The sequence below is a fragment of the Salvelinus namaycush genome, chromosome 24, assembly GCF_016432855.1.
Source record: "Salvelinus namaycush isolate Seneca chromosome 24, SaNama_1.0, whole genome shotgun sequence".
NCBI classification, from domain to species: Eukaryota; Metazoa; Chordata; class Actinopteri; order Salmoniformes; family Salmonidae; genus Salvelinus; species Salvelinus namaycush.
In genome coordinates, this window is record NC_052330.1 from 26940221 (window position 1) to 26959185 (window position 18965).

Below are 18965 nucleotides of genomic sequence, written 5' to 3' on the forward strand. Positions count from 1 at the left end.
TACCTTGACTTTGTTGTCCTTAAGCCATTTTGCCACAACTTTGGAAGTATGCTTGGGGTCATTGTCCATTTGGAAGACCCATTTGCGACCAAGCTTTAACTTCCTGACTGATGTCTTGAGATATTGCTTCAATATATCCACATAATTTTCCTCCCTCATGATGCCATCTATTTTGTGCACCAGTCCCTCCTGCAGCAAAGCACCCGCACAACATGATGCTGCCACCCCCGTGCTTCACGGTTGGGATGGGGTTCTTCAGCTTGCAAGCCTCCCCCTTTTTCCATCAAACATAATGATGGCCATTATGGCCAAACATAATGATGGCCATTATGGCCAAACAGTTCTATTTTTGTTTCATCAGACCAGAGGACATTTCTCCAAAAAGTACGATCTTTGTCTCCATGTGCAGTTGCAATCCGTAGTCTGGCTATTTTATGGCGGTTTTGGAGCAGTTGCTTCTTCCTTGCTGAGCGGCCTTTCAGGTTATGTCAATATAGGACTCGTTTTACTGTGGATAAAGATATTTTTGTACCTGTTTCCTCCAGCATCTTCACAAGGTAATTTGCTGTTGTTCTGTACTTTTTGCACCAAAGTACGTTCATCTCTAGGAGACAGAATGCGTCTCCTTCCTGAGCGGTATGACGGCTGCGCGGTCCCATGGTGTTTATACTGCGTACTATTGTTTGTACAGATGAATGTGGTACCTTCAGGCGTTTGGAAATTGCTCCCAAAGATGAACCAGACTTTTCTCTGTGGTCTTGGCTGATTTCTTTTGATTTTCCCATGATGTCACGCAAAGAGGCACACAGTTTGAAGGTAGGCCTTGAAATACATCCACAAGTACACCTCCAATTGACTCAACTGATGTCAATTAGCCTATCAGAAGCTTCTAAAGCCATGACATAATTTTCTGGAATTTTCCAAGCTGTTTAAAGGCACAGTCAACTCAATGTATGTAAACTTCTGACCCACTGGAATTGTGATACAGTGAATTATAAGTTAAATAATCTGTCTGTAAACAATTGTTTGGAAAATGACTTGTGTCATGCACAAAGTAGATGTCCTAACCGACTTGCCAAAACTATAGTTTGTTAACAAGACATTTGTGGAGTGGTTGAAAAACGAGTTTTATTAATGACTCCAGCCTAAGTGTATGTAAACCTCCGACTTCACCTGTATTTCAGTCCAAGTCAAGTCAAGCACTGGCCTAAACATGCATACACCATCACATGGAATTCAAAGCAAGCAGTAGGGAGGGGGTGGGTAAATGAAAGGGATATACACTCAGTGGCCAGTTTATTAGGTCCACCTATCTAGTACCAGGTCGGACCCCCCTTTGCCCCCAGAACAGACTGAATTTTTCAGGGCATGGAAACGTTTCTCAATTGGTATCAAGGGACCTAACATGTGCCAGGACAACATTCCCCACACCATTAAACCACCAACCTGTACCATTGACACCAGGCAGGATGGGGCCATGGACTCATGCTGCTTATGCCAAATCCTGACGCAGCAGGAACCGGGATTTGTCCGACTCCTCAATTGTCCAGTGTTGGTGATCTCATGCCCACTGGAGCTGCTTCTTCTTGTTTGTAGCTGATAGGAGTGGAACCCGGTGTGGTTGTCTGTTGAAATAGCCCATCCGTGACAAGAACCAACGTTGTACTGTTGTACTGCAGCGCTATTGGCCTGTTTGTGGCCCGCCTGTTAGCTTGCTCAATTCTTGCCATTCTCCTTTGACCTCTTATCAACGAGCTGTTTTCTCCCACAGGACTACCGCTGACTGGATGTTTTTTGTTCGTCGCAAACATTCTCGGTAAACACTAGACACTGTCGTACGTGAAAAGCCCAGGAATCCGGCCATTTCTGAAATACTGGAACCAGCGTGACAGGCGCTGATGATCATACCATGCTCAAAGTTGCTTAATAAGTCAATCGTTTTTCCAATTATAACATTCAATCAAACAGTAACTGAATGCCTCCATGCCTGTCTGTTGGCTTACAGAGCAAGCCATGAGGCTTACTGTCTTTCGGAGCAAACCACTTTCGTAAACGATGTGGTGTACCTAATAAACTGACCACTGAGTGTATATTGACAATAATAATAATACATTTCATTTGGCAGATGCCTTTCAAGACACTCAAGGACATCTTACATAACATCTAGTGCTGTACATAAAATATATTTAATTTAGGCCTATGTAATGAATTTGAATTGATTATATATTTAAAAAAATGGCTTCTCAATTTTAAAGTAATGGGTGGGTTTATGCAAGTCACTTCGCACTTATACCATGTGCAGTAAACAGTAGCTATTGCTGTGTAGACTAGGCTACACCATGTAGGCTATTCACCGTTAGCTAGCTAGCTAAGACTCACTAGCCAACTTGGTTAGAAAAAACAAGTAAAATGTCTGAACAAAGAGACTGAGTATTGAAGAGGATGTTGGAGCATTTGCCAAGTTATTTGATATCAGTGATTTCGCCATGAAGGGCCTCCAGTGACCCTTTATATCAGTCACTGATTGCATTAATCTAATGGAGGGCCTTAAAAAGTGTTTCAGGACATTCAGAGACAACGATCAGCACTACAACACTGTTTTTATTCAACACTTAGAAATCATGAAATCTGCTTCTCCACTTCGACCCCCTCCACTTCGACCCCCTCCCTCCTCCACTTCGACCCCCTCCACTTCGACCCCCTCCCTCCTCCACTTCGACCCCCTCCACTTCGACCCCCTCCCTCCTCCACTTCGACCCCCTCCCTCCTCCACTTCGAACCCTCCCTCCTCCACTTCGCCTCCCTCCTTCAGCTGAGACATGAACATCAGTCCAGTGATAAAATATATATATTTATATTTCAATTTATGCGCCAATGTGCCTTGCAAGTAATAGACTATAACAACTGACATATTGCCAGCTTCATCATACAGCTTAGCTTGAGACTCGAGTTTTGAAATATAAGGGAACTCTATGTTATTTATAACAAAGGGAAGGACTACATGGAGAAAATCACGCCTCTCTTATTAGATATGAAAATAAGCAAATGCATGAAACAATATTTATATCCAGTCAATGTAAATAGCCCATGCACTAGTCCCTACAGGCTATTGATCAATTCATTGATATCACAGAATACATTATAGGTGCACTTGATCTCCTGCATTTTGACTCATTCATTTGTATTTGTATTTATTGTGTATCCCCATTAGCTGGGGATACATTAAGGCAGTTTATACAATTTTAAAAACATTACAATACATTCACAGACCGTGTGCCCTCAGGCCCCTACTCCACCACTACCACGTATATACAGTACAAGTATCCATGTGTACATGTGTGTATAGTGCGTATGTTATCGTGTGTGTGTATGCATGTGTCTGTGCCTATGTTTGTGTTGCTTCACAGTCCCCGCTGTTCCAGAAGGTGTTTTTTTATCTGTTTTTTAAATCTAATTTTACTGCTTGCATCAGTTACTTGATGTGGAATAGAGTTCCATGTACTCATGGCTCTATTTTGTACTGTGTGCCTTCCATAGTCTGTTCTGGACTTGGGGACTGTGAAGAGACCTCTGGTGACATGTCTTGTGGGGCATGCATGGATGTCCGAGCTGTGTGCCAGTAGTTCAAACAGACAGCTCGGTGCATTCAACATGCCAATACCTCTCATAAATACAAGCAGTGATGAAGTCAATCTCTCCTCCACTTTGAGCCAGGAGAGATTGACATGCATATTATTAATATTAGCTTTCTGTGTTCATCCAAGGGCCAGCCATGCTGCCCTGTTCTGAACCAACTGCAATTTTCCTAAGTCCTTTTTGTTGCACCTGACCACATGACTGAATAGTAGTCCAGGTACAACAAAACTAGGGCCTGTAGGACCTGCCTTGTTGACAGTGCTGTCAAGAAGGTAGAAACTAGGGCCTGTAGGACCTGCCTTGTTGACAGTGCTGTCAAGAAGGTAGAAACTAGGGCCTGTAGGACCTGCCTTGTTGACAGTGCTGTCAAGAAGGTAGAAACTAGGGCCTGTAGGACCTGCCTTGTTGACAGTGCTGTCAAGAAGGTAGAAACTAGGGCCTGTATGACCTGCCTTGTTGACAGTGCTGTTAAGAAGGTAGAAACTAGGGCCTGTAGGACCTGCCTTGTTGACAGTGCTGTTAAGAAGGTAGAGCAGCGCCTTATCATGGACATACTGCTCTCCATCTTAGCTACTGTTGTATCAATATGTTTGACCATGACAGTTTACAATCCAGGGTAACTCCAAGCAGTTTAGTCACCATAACTTGCTCAATTTCCACATTATTAATTACAAGTTTTAGTTGAGGTTTAGGGTTTAGTGAATGATTTGTCCCAAATACAATGCTTTTAGTTTTAGAAATATTTAGGACTAACTTATTCCTTGCCACCCACTCTGAAACTAACTGCAACTCTTTGTTAAGTGTTGCAGTCATTTCAGTCGCTGTACTGTAGTAGCTGACATGTACAGTGGGGAGAACAAGTATTTGATACACTGCCGATTTTGCAGGTTTTCCTACTTACAAAGCATGTAGAGGTCTATCATTTTTATCATAGGTACACTTCAACGGTGAGAGACGGAATCTAAAACAAAAATCCAGAAAATCACATTGTATGATTTTTAAGTAATTAATTTGCATTTTATTGCATGACATAAGTATTTGATACATCAGAAAAGCAGAACTTAATATTTGGTACAGAAACCTTTGTTTGCAATTACAGAGATCATACGTTTCCTGTAGTTCTTGACCAGGTTTGCACACACTGCAGCAGGGATTTTGGCCCACTCCTCCATACAGACCTTCTCCAGATCCTTCAGGTTTCGGGGCTGTCGCTGGGCAATACGGACTTTCAGCTCCCTCCAAAGATTTTCTATTGGGTTTAGGTCTGGAGACTGGCTAGGCCACTCCAGGACCTTGAGATGCTTCTTACGGAGCCACTCCTTAGTTGCCCTGGCTGTGTGTTTCGGGTCGTTGTCATGCTGGAAGACCCAGCCACGACCCATCTTCAATGCTCTTACTGAGGGAAGGAGGTTGTTGGCCAAGATCTCGCGATACATGGCCCCATCCATTCTCCCCTCAATACGGTGCAGTCGTCCTGTCCCCTTTGCAGAAAAGCATCCCCAAAGAATGATGTTTCCACCTCCATGCTTCACGGTTGGGATGGTGTTCTTGGGGTTGTACTCATCCTTCTTCTTCCTCCAAACACGGCGAGTGGAGTTTAGACCAAAAAGCTCTATTTTTGTCTCATCAGACCACATGACCTTCTCCCATTCCTCCTCTGGATCATCCAGATGGTCATTGGCAAACTTCAGACGGGCCTGGACATACGCTGGCTTGAGCAGGGGGACCTTGCGTGCGCTGTAGGATTTGAATCCATGACAGCGTAGTGTGTTACTAATGGTTTTCTTTGAGACTGTGGTCCCAGCTCTCTTCAGGTCATTGACCAGGTCCTGCCGTGTAGTTCTGGGCTGATCCCTCACCTTCCTCATGATCATTGATGCCCCACGAGGTGAGATCTTGCATGGAGCCCCAGACCGAGGGTGATTGACCGTCATCTTGAACTTCTTCCATTTTCTAATAATTGCGCCAACAGTTGTTGCCTTCTCACCAAGCTGCTTGCCTATTGTCCTGTAGCCCATCCCAGCCTTGTGCCGGGACTACAATTGTATCCCTGATGTCCTTACACAGCTCTCTGGTCTTGGCCATTGTGGAGAGGTTGGAGTCTGTTTGATTGAGTGTGTGGACAGGTGTCTTTTATACAGGTAATGAGTTCAAACAGGTGCAGTTAATACAGGTAATGAGTGGAGAACAGGAGGGCTTCTTAAAGAAAAACGAACAGGTCTGTGAGATCCGGAATTCTTACTGGTTGGTAGGTGATCAAATACTTATGTCATGCAATAAAATGCAAATTAATTACTTAAAAATCATACAATGTGATTTTCTGGATTTTCTGGAGTCTCTCACAGTTGAAGTGTACCTATGATAAAAATTACAGACCTCTACATGCTTTGTAAGTAGGAAAACCTGCAAAATCGGCAGTGTATCAAATACTTGTTCTCCCCACTGTATAGTGTTGAGTCATCCATATACATAGACACTCTGGCTTTCCTCAAAGCCAGTGGCAATTCATTAGTAAAGATAGAAAAAAAGTAAAGGGCCTGGACAGCTGCCTTGGGGAATTTCTGATTCTACCTGGATTATGTTGGAGAGGCTTCCATTAAAGAACACCCTCTGTGTTCTGTTAGACAGGTAACTCTTTATCCACAATATAGCAGGGGGTGTAAAGCCATAATACATACGTTTTGCCAGCAGCAGACTATGATCAATATTGTCAAAGGCCGCACTGTAGTCTAACAAAACAGTCCCCACAATATTTTTATCATCAATTTCTCTCAGCCAATCATCAGTCATTTGTGTAAGGGCTGTGCTTGTTGACTGTCCTTCCCTATAAGCATGGTGTTGTCAATTTGTTTACTGTAAAAAAGCATTGTATCTGGTCAAACACACATTTTTCCAAAAGTTTACTAAGGGTTGGTAACAGGCTGATTGGTTGGCTATTTGAGCCAGTAAAGGGGGCTTTACTATCCTTAGGTAGTGGAATGAATTTTGCTTCCCTCCAAGCCTGAGGGCACACACTTTTTGGTAGGTTTACATTGAAGATGTGGCAAGTAGGAGTGGCAGTATCGTCTGCTATTATCCTCAGTAATTTTCCATCCAAGTTGTCAGACCCGGTGGCTTGTCATTGTTGATAGACAACAATTATTTTTTCACCTCTTCCACACTAACTTTACGGAATTTAAAATTGCAATGCTTGGTCAGTTATACTTGGATGTGTAGCATCATCATTTGTTGCTGGCATGTCATGCCTAAGTTTGCTAATCTTGAAAAAATGATTAAAGTAGTTGGCAATAAGGGCCTCCCGGGTGGCGCAGTGGTCTAGGGCACTGCATCGCAGTGCTAACTGCGCCACCAGAGTCTCTGGGTTCGCGCCCAGGCTCTGTCGCAGCCGGCCGCGACCGGGAGGTCCGTGGGGCGACGCACAATTGGCATAGCGTCGTCCGGGTTAGGGAGGGTTTGGCCGGTAGGGATATCCTTGTCTCATCGTGCTCCAGCGACTCCTGTGGCGGGCCGGGCGCAGTGCGCGCTAACCAAGGGGGCCAGGTACACGGTGTTTCCTCCGACACATTGGTGCGGCTGGCTTTCGGGTTGGAGGCGCGCTGTGTTAAGAAGCAGTGCGGCTTGGTTGGGTTGTGCTTCGGAGGACGCATGGCTTTTGACCTTCGTCTCTCCCGAGCCCGTACGGGAGTTGTAGCGATGAGACAAGATAGTAATTACTAGCGATTGGATACAACGAAAATTGGGGAGAAAAATGGGATAAAATTACAACAAAAAAAAAAAGTAGTTGGCAATATCAGTTGGTTTTGTGATGAATGAGCCATCTGATTCAATGAATGAAGGAGTTGAGTTTTCCTTTTTTCACAGAATTTAATTGAAGGTGCTCCAAAGCTTTTTACTATCATTCTTTGTCATTTATCTTTGTTTCATAGTGTCGTTTCTTCTTTTTATTCAGTTTAGTCACATGATTTCTCAATTTGCAATAAGTTTGCCAATCGGTTGTGCAGCCAGACTTATTTTCCATTCCTTTTGCCTCATCCCTCTCAACCATACAACTTTTCAATTCCTCATCAATCAACAGAGATTTAACAGTTTTTACAGTCATTTTCTTAATGGGTGCATGCTTATTAGCAACTGGAATAAGCAATTTCATAAATGTGTCAAGTGCAGTGTCTGTTTGCTCCTCATTACACACCACAGACCAACAAATATTCTTTACATCAACAACATACAGTAGGAATCACTACAAAATGTATTGTATGACTTCCTATACACTATATTAGGCTCAGCCTTTGGAACTTTGGTTTTCCTAGAAATAGCTACTATATTGTGATCACTACATCCGATGGATCTGGATACTTCTTTAAAGCAAATTTCTGCAGCATCAGTAAAGATGTGATCAATACATGTTGATGATTTAATTCCTGTGCTGTTTTTAACTACTCTGGTAGGTTGACTGATAACCTGAACCAGGTTGCAGGCACTGGTTACAATTTGAAGCTTTTTCTTGAGTGTGCAGCTTGATGAAAGCCAGTCAATATTTAAATCACCCAGAAAATATACTTCTCTGTTGATATCAGATACATTATCAAACATGTCCCACATATTATCCAGATACTGGCTGTTAGCACTTGGTGGTCTGTAGCAGCTTCTCAGATGAACCCGTAGCCATATTACTTTAACAGTATTTGACATGAGATCCTCTCTAATCTTTACAGGAATGTGGTTCTGAATATATTCAATAAATGTTATAACCTTGTACTGCTACCACTGTATCATCAAAGGTAGTATCTAAGTGAGTTTCAGAGATAGTCAGAATGTGAATGTCATCTGTTACTAGCAAATTATTGATTTCATGAACCTTGTTTCTTAAGCTACATATATTAACGTGGGCTATTTTGAGCGCTTTTCTTCTGGGATGCTTACTTGCTTTCATTGCTTTACTGGGAAGCTAAGTAGCAGTAGATGTGCTCATGTTCTTTATGTTAGTGCAGGGTGAGCTGCTCACAGTGGACTTCCTCCTAGGGCACACCAGCTTAGTGGTAGCAGTATAAATCTGGTTCATAGGCACATGGTTACTGCATACAATAGCTGTAGGATCAGTAGAGGCATTTAGGGCAGTTAGAGGGACATACATTAAGTTACTTACATTGTGTCTACTGACACCCCTGGTATAATGTACATTTGCTAAAGCATTATGATGACTCAGCGGCACAAGGGTAGGGATTAACTGAGCTGGGCTTGGGTCATTGATAAGTCATTGTTTCAACACAGCCTTATAATGCTGTGAAAGGATCCAGGAACCCAAATGATTTGTGTGGATCCCATCCTCCTTATAAAACGTGTTTCATTTCCAAAAGGTACCGACATTGTCAACAAAAGTTACAGCTATTGAGCTGCAATAAATACATGGCCAGTTGTGAAGAGAAAGAATCCTGCTAAAGAGTTCAATGCCGCGATTGAAGGGCCAGATATGATCGGTCTTTTATTAGTGTCTATCAGAGAGTCAATCAACTCTTTAAAATCCAGTTTCAACTTTTCAGAACTGCCCTTAATAATGTAATTAAAACCCACATGGACTATGATAGAATCGATTTCCATTACTAAGAAAAGGCTGTTCTAGTCTATATAGGCTATGTCTGCCTATTGAGATTATAACCGGGCAGGTGTTATGGGCTGCCCTACTGTACCTCCTTGCCCGTCCAAATAAAATATTGAAATAATGACAATTTATTTGACCGAGACACGCACTGACAAAGACGCATCAATCTCAGATAAAGAATCCAAGTGAGATAAACAGCACCTCTCTTTCTCCGTATGTGTTGACCATGTATCTGATGCTGTCTGGACAGCGAAACAGCGCCTCTCTGTCTCCGTATGTGTTGACCATGTATCTGATGCTGTCTGGACAGCGAAACAGCGCCTCTCTGTCTCCGTATGTGTTGACCATGTATCTGATGCTGTCTGGACAGCGAAACAGCGCCTCTCTGTCTCCGTATGTGTTGAACATGTATCTGATGCTGTCTGGACAGCGAAACAGCACATCTCTGTCTCCGTATGTGTTGAACATGTATCTGATGCTGTCTGGACAGCGAAACAGCACATCTCTGTCTCCGTATGTGTTGAACATGTATCTGATGCTGTCTGGACAGTGAAACAGCGCCTCTCTGTCTCCGTATGTGTTGAACATGTATCTGATAATGTCTGGACAGCGAAACAGCGCCTCTCTGTCTCCGTATGTGTTGAACATGTATCTGATGCTGTCTGGACAGCGAAACAGCGCCTCTCTGTCTCCGTATGTGTTGAACATGTATCTGATGCTGTCTGGACAGCGAAACAGCGCCTCTCTGTCTCCGTATGTGTTGACCATGTATCTGATGCTGTCTGGACAGCGAAACAGCGCCTCTCTGTCTCCGTATGTGTTGACCATGTATCTGATGCTGTCTGGACAGCGAAACAGCGCCTCTCTGTCTCCGTATGTGTAGGCCATGTATCTGATGCTGTCTGGACAGTGAAACAGCACCTCTCTGTCTCCGTATGTGTTGACCATGTATCTGATGCTGTCTGGACAGCGAAACAGCGCCTCTCTGTCTCCGTATGTGTTGACCATGTATCTGATGCTGTCTGGACAGCGAAACAGCGCCTCTCTGTCTCCGTATGTGTTGACCATGTATCTGATGCTGTCTGGACAGCGAAACAGCGCCTCTCTGTCTCCGTATGTGTTGACCATGTATCTGATGCTGTCTGGACAGCGAAACAGCACCTGTCTGTCTCCGTATGTGTTGACCATGTCTCTGATGCTGTCTGGACAGCGAAACAGCACCTCTCTGTCTCCGTATGTGTTGACCATGTATCTGATGCTGTCTGGACAGTGAAACAGCGCCTCTCTGTCTCCGTATGTGTTGACCATGTATCTGATGCTGTCTGGACAAAAGGTGTATGGCATGTCATACTTTTTCTGGCCAGACAGCATCAGATACATGGGCTATAGTAAGAGAGAGCGGCGCTGTTTTGCTCGTTAGTTTCGGCAAAGAGGAAGAGGCGAAGCGAGAGGGCTCACTCTCGCCTAAATCTGTCCTGAATGAGCCCAATGTGTTTGTATGGGCATAATATGCAGACCTAGGCTTGTCGCCTGCATTCCCGCCTTTGGGACAACGACTCGCATTGTTTGAGCGGGGACATGAGCATCTCGTCGTTATATACAGATCTCTCGTTTCAGTCACTTGCGAATTGGAAAGGAAAGTTGGCGCAGATGTTGGCTTCCCCTAAAGTCAATTGATATTTTGCAAAAATTATATAATTACTCCTGTCTAAATAAAATAATTCAAAATATGTTACCAGAGAGCTTGACTTAGCCATAGAGGATCATTAGCTTCTTAAAACAAATAGCTGTGGATTGTTTCAAATCACAAGTGCATACATGTAGGCCAATACCTAGTAATTGGGAAGCCAGCAATTTGGGCAGCGCGTGTGGCAATAGGCCTAGCTGATTATTGAGTTGGACGGGTCAGTGAAAAGCATCTAAAATATTTGAAGATAATGTGTCTTGAGTATAATTCAAAATGTTGAGACAAGAAGAAGGGGAGGGGTGTGTGGGGAAGATATGGGCATCTCTATCTAAAATACATGAACTCAGCTCTCCAGAATGTGCTCCACTGTCTCCCACCAATTTTTGCACATTCGTTGTTTCATTATGTGAATTGTTTGTCCTTTGTTTTTTTATCAATTCCCCATGACATATGTAACCAGTAGGCCTAGTAAATGTACCACTAATCCCGGTAATTTGGTTAGATTAATTTCTGTTAGCGCATGTATTACAGTCATTTACCTTTATCATTCTGGAAACATTGTTTGCAGAGTTCACAACCTGCTACACATCTGAGAAACAAGTTTTGGTTTATTTCATAACCATAATTTAGGAGTTTAGTAAATTGTTTCATTGTCTTTTGTTTGGCGTGCTTCATGTGAGCAATGAGCATGTGTGGTATACAGTGGCAAAAATGTTAGAAAAAATAAATACAATTTTAAATTAAAAAGGGTCTTGCCTATTTGTCATGTTATTTTGGCATTAATATGTGTGACATATGAGCTTGCAAACAATGTAAAAAAAGGCAGATCTAAAATGCAGGTGTTTCAGCCTAGCTCAGTGCTTTCTGTGGTGGTGGGGCAAGCCTGCAGAAAATACGAAGCGTTGCACCGTGATTGGCTCAGTGTTCTGTCACTCATGGGGACACTACGTCATAGCCAAGTCTAAGGGTAGACTTCAAAGATTCCAGCCCCTTGGGTGCTGCCATAGAGTTACATTAGAAGTGCCCATCCAAGAAGGCTCAAGTTCATTGGTCACAGATAAAATGACTTTAAATCATGTTGTATCTACAGTAGCTCCGATTGGACTGATCATGTCAACATCATACTTTCAAAATCTTAGCTAGCAGTCATCATCATGACTCAAGTCAACAATCTACTGGCAAATCCTTTTTAATCCTTGTCATATGAAGATAAATAATGAAGAGAAATTACAGATAAAACGTATCGGTGCTCATCAGCCATTGGACATAAACATTACACAACAAGTTGGAAATCGCAAGTTCAACAATGAGTGGTTTGGAAGGAATCAGTGGCTTATTGCAAGCATTGCAAAGCAATCATTAGCCTGTTTTTCAGTGCAGTGGCTGTGCGGTACCAAGTCTAAGATTAAGGGTCTCTTTTCCTAGTTTAAAATTATAAACATTCAACATTGGCCATGCTGTCAATGAATCATGATTAGTGCCGTGCTAAAAACCACTGACTTTAGTGAGTTCAAGACAAAAATTAGCTACGACTGCAAAATACTTTCATCCAAGTCGGAATTGTAAATCTGGAACTTGGGCCTCTTTCTAGAGCTATGACCTGAAGATCACTGACGTCATAATGATTCTACTTTTTTTCCGAGTTCCCAGTTGACTTGAAAGCACCATAAATCCAGAGAATGGCAGACTTTGATGACAAAGTTTAATGACAAAATTTGCCCACGAAGGACAACCGTACCACCTTCCTGTTCAAGTGAGCACAGCACAACAAGGTGAGTCCAAAAATGTCTTGTATGCTACTGCATAAATTATGTAGAATGCCAGGGAGATATGTATACTGTAGCTAAGTAAAAGTAATACTAAGTGTATGTTGTGTAGTAAGCTGTTAGTAGCCCATGTGCCTCACCCTAATAATTTGGTCAATTCTCACCTCTTCATTTCGCCTACTGTTCTGACTTGGTGGTGCACATGTAGCCTATAACCTGTTTTAGAGAAATGTAATCATTTAATATTTTAAGAGCTTTCATTGTCTGCTTATATGTCCCCTTTATTTATCCTACGGTTCTGACTTGGTGTACAGGGAGAACACTGTAAGAACTGCCCATGTTCTGAATTTCAAAAGTGCTGAACAAATAGTTATATTTACTACGTCCGTCCTAGTAGTGGTAAGGTGTTGGGACTGCTGTTGGGACTCTGCTGTTGGGACAGCTTTATGTAGGCCCTAACAGTTTGTGGGCACCGTTTGTCACCGTTATAGTGCAATTCATGTATTGTTTAGCATGATGTTGTGTAGTGGCTTTGCTGGCATACAGCCCACTTTTTTTGTTTGTTTGCCCCACCAAGATTTACATGCTAAAATTGCCACCGGTGGTTTCTCTGTCCTGATAACGTTGAGGGAGCATACCAACCAGCTGAGTTGATACAATGTTGCACATCACTAGCAATAGATCAAGTCAAGACATATAAAAAGGGAGGCAGACAGGCGGTTTAAAGAGATTCATCCGATTGAAAGAACCTGAATTTTCATCAGGATATTTTCTACTGTTTTTATTTGTCTGTTTTAGGCCTTTATGTATTTCACTTAGTTGAAGATGGAAGTTATAGGCCTACTGCTGCATTGGCCTATAGGCTATCTCTGAGTGCAATGCCTAATTTATTTAGCCGCCAATGAATCACGGTGTAGGCTGTCAATGTGTCCATTTAGCAAAGGCTGGTGCTCTTGCATTAGTTGAATTTTAACATTTAGATTTTTATAATTTTAATTCATATTTTTTATGATTAACCATTATTATTGAAATGAGATTGTTCCAAGGAAATGCGCATATAGAAATACTGGCGTGCAGATAGGTAGAAATGGTCTTTATTTTGACACCCATTATAAAACTCTTGTACAGGCACACAGGGGGGAAAAACGGAGCCGACATATAGAAATGTCCGTTCAACTGATTCATTCTGGCACCGGCCCTGGATTATTACTGCTCTGTCAGGGCACCGGCCCTGGATTATTACTGCTCTGTCAGGGCACCGGCCCTGGATTATTACTGCTCTGTCAGGGCACCGGCCCTGGATTATTACTGCTCTGTCAGGGCACCGGCCCTGGATTATTACTGCTCTGTCAGGGCACCGGCCCTGGATTATTACTGCTCTGTCAGGGCACTAGCCCTGGATTATTACTGCTCTGTCAGGGCACCGGCCCTGGATTATTACTGCTCTGTCAGGGCACCGGCCCTGGATTATTACTGCTCTGTCAGGGCACTGGCCCTGGATTATTACTGCTCTGTCAGGGCACCGGCCCTGGATTATTACTGCTCTGTCAGGGCACCAGCCCTGGATTATTACTGCTCTGTCAGGGCACGAGCCCTGGATTATTACTGCTCTGTCAGGGCACCGGGCCTGGATTATTACTGCTCTGTCAGGGCACTGGCCCTGGATTATTACTGCTCTGTCAGGGCACTATGTTCTAGTCTCGTAGTCCATTCATTATAGGCCTCTGGTTTAATTTGTGTAGGTCTATGTGATTCGCATGTTAAATGTTTCTTAGGCCTACAAGACTATTTGGTCTGTAATGCAAAATCACGTTAGATGGTTTGTTGTGTTTAATCAATTACAGTAAGATATAGAGTAGGCTATGCTTTTACCATCATTTAATGATGATTTAAGAGCCCAAATTTTGGCCCACCTAATTTTGGCCCACCTAATGGATTTCTGCCTACGCCACTGATTCAAACCCAACAACAGTGATCAGATATTTGACTTCCGAATCATCAAACCAAATGAATTTCTCAAGTGGACGTGCAGTGCACACACAGGAGGAAACATTTTCACATCTTCACTCTCTAGCATTAAATCACTATGACAGAGGCCACTTCTGTAAATATTTCAGCTCCTGTCTCGATTGGGTCCACAGCACAGGTGCAGCTGTCATCAGGCAAAAAAACTGTAGGTAATGAGAGGAGACAGACTGCGACTTGATCAAAGCACCTCCGGGTTTAGAATAAGATGGACTGTCAAGCAGTGAACACAGCGAGACTCAGAGCCACAGCGGTGGTGGGCAAGACTGTGCCTTACAAATGAAATGTTATGGCTGACACAAACACACACACACACACACACACGCACACACACAAATGAACACACCCAGACGGAAACACACGCACGCACACAAACACAAACGAACGCACCCAGACGCAAACAGACACACACAAAGGAACGCACGCACGCAGATACATACACACACAAAGGAACGCACGCACGCAGATACATACACACACAAAGGAACGTACGCAGATACATACACACACAAAGGAACGCACGCACGCAGATACATACACACACAAAGGAACGCACGCACGCAGATACATACACACACAAAGGAACGTACGCAGATACATACACACACAAAGGAACGCACGCACGCAGATACATACACACACACTGTCATTGAGAGATCATTTGTGCTGACAGCTCATCCTCACGACTGGGGCCTTATCAACTCCAGCTGCACCCCTCTGAGTCATCACACACAGTGTGTCTGTGTGTGTGTGCATGTGTGGTGTGTGTGTGTGTGTGTGTGTGTGTGTGTGTGTGTGTGTGTGTGTGTGTATGTGTATGTGTGAGTGTGTGTGTGTGCTTTTCCTTGTTTGCTTGTGTGTGCACATGCGTTTGTGTGTGTGCGTGTTTTCTCAGTGTGTGTATCTCAGCAAGACTCTACCCACTCAATCTAATCCTCCCTGGGAGATAAATTAACAATGTCTTCTAGCTGCGACGTAACGGACAACCTTCACCAACACACAAACACACACACATATCTCCTGGTGTCAAACACCCTCACACTGGGAGAATCTCAATTGCATTCTCCTTACGTTCTCTCTCCTCTCTCCTATCCTCCTTCTCAAAACTCATTGGAGGAGAAGGTCAGAGGGGAGGGACATCTGGCTTTCTCATCCAATGTGTTTTGAAAAGGAGACGAGGACAGAGGACGCGAGGAGTATGCAATTGAGATCTTCCCTCTCTCCTCTAAATCCCCTCCCTGACCCAATCCTCTCATATCGGAGAAAACATAGACTGTTCTCGATTCAGATGGAACTGCTGCTGCCTCCCACTCATGTGCCATCCTGACATTTGAGAGGGGGGCTGAAAATGAAGGTATTGAGAGCAGCGAGAGGAGGAGGGGTGATGAGGGAATGAGGTAGGAGGGAAGAGAGAGAGAGAGAGACAGCAGGGGCTGCAGGGAAGGAGAGGAAAGGGCCTACTTCTCAGATCTGCCCTCCTGCAGTAAAGAGGGAGGGAGAGAGAGAGAGACAGAGAGAGAGAGAGAGGGAGCGACAGAGAGAGAAAGAGAAAGAGAGAGAGCGACAGAGAGAGAAACAGAGAGAGGGAGACAGAGAGAGAGAGAGAGAGACAGGGAGAGAGAGGCGATAAAATAACGAATGAACAAGAAAGACAGAAAGAAAGAATGAAAGGGAGCGTTGAAAAAAGAACCAAGAATGGCTTTCCCACCACTCCACCTCTCCACCCCTCCACCTCGCCACCCCTCCACCTCTCCACCCCTCCACCCCTCCACCTCGCCACCCCTCCACCCTTCCACCTCTCCACCCCTCCACCTCGTCACCCCTCCACCCCTCCACCCCTCCACCTCTCCACCTTTCCACCCCTCCATCTCTCCACCTCTCCACTTCTCCACACCTCCACCCCTCCATCTCTCCATCACTCCACCCCTCCACCTCTCCACCCCTGCATCTCTCCATCACTCCACCCCTCCATCTCTCCATCTCTCTACCACTCCACCCCTCCATCTCTCCTCCTCTCAAACCCTCCATCTCTCCATCACTCCGTCTCTCCACCCCTCCATGTACTCGTCTACCTCGGTAGACGGATTAGCTGTCAGGAAAGCCCAGGCCCAGACTCAGCATTAAAGGAGAAAGCCCTAATGGCAAGCTCAGACTCAGCATTAAAGGGGGTGAGCCCTGAGTGGCTGCCTGGCTGACTCATGCACAGTGGCATATAATGGATTCCAAGGGAAGCCAGGCTTCCCCCCAAAAACTAAACATATACAAAATAAGGTATCTTTCATCTCTCTGTGTTTCATAAATGTCCTTTAAATTCGCAAGAGGCTGAATGTATCTCACCGGTAAAGCGTCTGAGCGAAACAGCACCTCTCTGCCTCTGTATGTGTAGCCCATCTATCTGATGCTGTCTAGTCAAAAAGAGTGTGACATTGTTGCTGCCCGTAGCATTGAATGCAATGGCCTCCCTTGATAATTTTTTAAATAAAATAATAGCCAATCAGTGTTGAGCTAAACTGAGTGAGCAGAAAAAAACTTGAATTGTTGCATGATCTCGTTGTTTCATTGACCTTCATTGGCCAACTAGCTAGCTAAAAACATCTCTTTCCTAAATTAGCCTTGGAGGGAGATAGGGATTTCAACTTGTGTATTTACTTAATTCTCCTACTGGCCAATGATTATAACAGCGATTCTGATCCAACCACAAATGAATACACTGTGCCCCCGGCCTGAGAGGATGGACGTTCAATATGTAACTAGACGTAGTAGGCTAATGTTAACTAACTGGCCTGGCACATCGTTGCCCATGAAAGGAAGTTAGACTAGCAAGCAAGCATTTTAGCCAGGTAGCCTAGGACAACAAAAACTAAAAGCGTGTACTGTATGACAAAACCATAGACCTTTTAGGCAACATGAAAGAGGAGGATGGCATAGCAGCAGTAGGAGGAGCAGTAGCAAGAGGAGGAGCAGCAGGAGCAGTAGCAGCAGGAGCAGTAGCAGGAGCAGGAGGAGTAGCAGCAGGAGCAGTAGCAGGAGGAGGAGGAGGATCAGTAATAGCAGGAGCAGGAGGAGTAGCAGCAGGAGCAGTAGCAGGAGGAGGAGGAGGATCAGTAATAGCAGGAGCAGGAGGAGTAGCAGCAGGGGGAGGAGGAGGATCAGTAGCAGGAGGAGGATCAGTAGTAGCAGGAGCAGTAGCAGGAAGTGTAGCAGCAGGAGCAGTAGCAGGAGGAGGAGCAGTAGCAGGAGGAGGAGCAGTAGCAGGAGGAGGAGCAGGAGGAGGATCAGTAGCAGGAGGAGTAGCAGCAGGAGCAGTAGTAGGAGGAGGATCAGTAGCAGGAGGAGGATCAGTAGCAGGAGGAGTAGCAGCAGTAGCAGGAGGAGGAGGAGGATCAGTAGTAGCAGGAGCAGTAGCAGGAGGAGGAGCAGTAGCAGGAGGAGGAGCAGTAGCAGGAGGAGGAGCAGTAGCAGGAGGAGGATCAGTAGCAGGAGGAGGATCAGTAGCAGGAGGAGGAGCAGTAGCAGGAGGAGGAGAAGTAGCAGGAGCAGTAGCAGGAGGAGGAGCAGTAGCAGGAGGAGGAGCAGTAGCAGGAGGAGCAGTAGCAGGAGGAGGATCAGTAGCAGGAGGAGGATCAGTAGTGTAACCGATGTGAAATGGCTAGCTAGTTAGCGGTGGTGCGCGCTAATAGCGTTTCAATCGGTGACGTCACTCGCTTTGAGACCTTGAAGTAGTGGTTCCCCTTGCTCTGCGGCTTTTGTGGAGCGATGGGTAACGATGCTTCGTGGGTGACCGTTGTCGATGTGTGCAGAGGGTCCCTGGTTCGCGCCCAGGGCGAGGGGACGGACCAAAGTTATACTGTTACAGTAGCAGGAGGAGGAGAAGTAGCAGGATGAGGAGCAGTAGCAGGAGGAACAGTAGCAGGAGGAGGAGGAGCAGTAGCAGGAGGAGGATCAGTAGCAGGAGGAGGAGAAGTAGCAGGAGGAGCAGGAGGAGGAGGAGCAGGAGGAGGAGGGGTAGCAGGAGGAGGAGCAGTAGTAGGAGGAGGAGCAGTAGCAGGAGTAGGATCAGTAGCAGGAGGAGGAGGGGTAGCAGCAGGAGGAGCAGTAGCAGGAGGAGGAGAAGTAGCAGGAGGAGCAGTAGCAGGAGGAGGAGCAGTAGCAGGAGGAGGATCAGTAGCAGGAGGAGGATCAGTAGCAGGAGGATCAGTAGCAGGAGGAGGATCAGTAGCAGGTGGAGGAGCAGTAGCAGGAGGAGGATCAGTAG

General features: G+C 44.9%; 1 protein-coding gene across 1 annotated transcript in view; it reads right to left on the reverse strand.

The window, feature by feature from the left end:
- Positions 1–10120, reverse strand: part of LOC120019375 (brain-enriched guanylate kinase-associated protein-like) — a 28803-nt gene extending 18683 nt beyond the window's left edge. The window contains exon 1 of the mRNA XM_038962665.1: positions 9434–10120. Coding sequence (XP_038818593.1) covers positions 9434–10120 — 687 coding nt within the window. The remainder of the gene's footprint in view (positions 1–9433) is intronic.
- Between the last annotated feature and the right edge of the window lie 8845 nt (positions 10121–18965).